The sequence below is a fragment of the Oratosquilla oratoria genome, chromosome 3 (assembly GCF_046742065.1).
Source record: "Oratosquilla oratoria isolate Oo_2021 chromosome 3, ASM4674206v1, whole genome shotgun sequence".
NCBI lineage: Eukaryota > Metazoa > Arthropoda > Malacostraca > Stomatopoda > Squillidae > Oratosquilla > Oratosquilla oratoria.
This window is the reverse complement of record NC_134779.1, coordinates 5,413,143-5,415,642: the sequence shown is the minus strand read 5'-3', so window position 1 is coordinate 5,415,642 and position 2,500 is coordinate 5,413,143. Positions and strand designations below refer to the sequence as shown.

The 2,500-nt window shown below is 45.8% G+C and overlaps 1 protein-coding gene across 1 annotated transcript; it reads left to right on the top strand.

Moving 5' to 3' along the window:
* Positions 1-1,514: 1,514 nt before the first annotated feature.
* Positions 1,515-2,435, top strand: LOC143041442 (uncharacterized). The gene has a single exon (XM_076213317.1). The coding sequence runs from the start codon at positions 1,515-1,517 to the stop codon at positions 2,433-2,435; it is 921 nt and encodes a 306-aa protein (XP_076069432.1).
* The last annotated feature ends 65 nt before the right edge of the window (positions 2,436-2,500 follow it).

Genomic DNA, 2,500 nt, shown 5'->3' with positions numbered 1-2,500 from the left:
ACACACATAAAGGCAATTCGAGAAGTCTAATAATATAAACACAAATGAATATATCCTGAAGGATGACATATATTATGGAAAGAAATACAATGGAACAAGAAACTTATAATAAATAATTTAAGCACAAGAGTCACAAAACAAATACATGTAAAGGTAGATTATAAAAAAAGGGGGGAGATTCCACTTCTACCAGGTAAGAGTTGTTTATATTCAAGTTAGTTATGGGCGGAGCGATGCTTGTCCTGGGGGAGCCGTTGGTGGAGCAGCAGGGCAGGAAAGATGTCAACGCGAGCGTCTTGAGACCTAGGTAAGCAACAGGAGTCTTGAGTACTGTCTGTCAAAGTTGGTGGCCGCCTTTCAGAAGTGGATGGAGTGGGCGGAGCTTTGACGTGGACCTCATAAGTGATTAATTGAGGCTTCGAGTTCGGCTCGAAAACAGGTCGGAACCGACAACCCATTAGAGCTGTTAACAAGTAATGGGGATGTTGGGGGGGGGGTGATAGGTCGCTTATAAGTGTCTTCAAATGACCTGTTTCGGGGTGAAAGAAATCTGACGGTGGTAACCAGTGACTATAACACCCCCCCTTCCAGAAGTCCAGAGTAAAGTGGTGGAGCTGATCTATTAGTCACTGGGAGCAATTTGGGCGTCTGGTCCTCTTGAGAGAGCATCCGCCAGGATGTTGTCTTCACCTTTTATGTGACTCATTCAGAAGTTAAAGGCTTGGAGTTGGAGAGTCCACCGAAGAATGCTTTGGTTGGTGAGTCTGGTCTTTTCAATGAAGATGAGAACGTTATGATCACTGTAGACAATGGTCTCGTGTCCAGGATAGCTTAAATAGCGCTCGAAGTGCTTGAAGTCAGAGACTAGGGCCAAGGCTTCTTTTTCACCGTGGAGTAGGAGCGTTGGTAGGGGAGTAGTTTGGCTGAGTAGTAGCTAACCGGGTGGAGAGTGGGGTAGTAGTCGTCATCTTGGAGAAGGAAACCTCCTATCCCCTCTCCGGAGGCGTCTATTTGGAGGACGAAGGGGTGCGAGTAGTCGGGAGTCTGAAGTACAGGATCGATGCTTAGGAAACGCTGGAGCATCCCCAGCCAAGGGAAAAGTATAATTAGAAATATCGAATACACAAGAAAGAAAATCAATAACTTCCAGAATGCTGTCGTATTGAGAACCTGCTCCCAAAATACACCAATATATATATTATTTTACTTGGCTGTATGTAGTCATTTTATTCTACTGTGTTGTATTTATTCTTTGTAAAATTAAATGTATGCACAATTGGGTATGTAAGGTGGTCCAGTCGTCCGGTACTCGTAGCGACTGGAAGAGGAGGGGGACCCGGACAGCTTCGGCAGTGCGGAATACCTCTCCCAATTCCAACCACGGACAGTATAATAAGCTCATTTGAACACTGTATATTTTCACACCCCTGAAGACGGTCTTAGGACTAGGACCAAAACGTCGGGCATTAAACTTCCCACTTTGAGTCTGGTGTTTACGCTTCTCCCCTTTCAACATGGATCCCAGACTCCAGATCTTTGCACATATTGAACAACAGTATGGTTTTGACGTTATCAACACAGCCAGGAAATGTGAATGTGGTGAACCCAAGAAAAGTATTGATCGTGAGGAGTTGCGTTTCTGCTACATGTGCCGCAACAGGTACATCTTACCCACATTCGCCAAAGTCAGACCACCTGTTAACACCAAGAAAGGCAAGGAGGAAGCAGACGCCTGTGGCCGCAGACTTCTCAAATGCGCCATCGATCACCACCACAGTAGAATCCATCGCTTCAACAGTGACATTATCGCTTGCAGGGAATTTTGCAAAACTAGGTTACATCCCACTGACTTTAACGCTCTACTAGAAAAGACTAAGAGTCTTAGCAGAGCCAAAACTGAAACCAAACGGACCCTCCTGGATTCCAAACTGCAACGCCTGGAAGAATCCAGGCCACCCAATCCTACGAGATGGGTAGTCAATCTCTCCAACCGACATCTCTCCCCTGAAGAGAAGCAGGTCTTGTCCAAAGGCCTCAACTTGAATGTACAAGGAGGAGTAAACCGAGCAGAGTTCTTGGCCGCTGCAGAACTAGGAATCAGTTTGATAGATGGCCCAGAGGAGGTGAAACAGGCAGCTAGAACAAAAATTGTAGGCGCTCTGAGTTCCACCCACAACCATCAAATCCTGACCACCGGAGAGAAGAAAGCGCTAGAAGGGCTACGAAGAGACTATTTTGTAGCGATACTCTCAAGCGACAAGGGCAGATCCACGGTTGTGATGGACAAGGCTGAATACGACCAGAAAGCCTTGTCGCTCCTACAAGATTCCCAAACGTACACCACCATTCTTCACGACCCTACAAAGAAATTACAGATGAAGGTAGAGCGAGAACTGAAGGAACTAAAAGATAGAACGTCTGATTACCGAAGATGACTGGAGAAAGATGAGACCGGGGGATTCCATAATTCCAAAATTCTATGGACTTCCAAAAATGCACA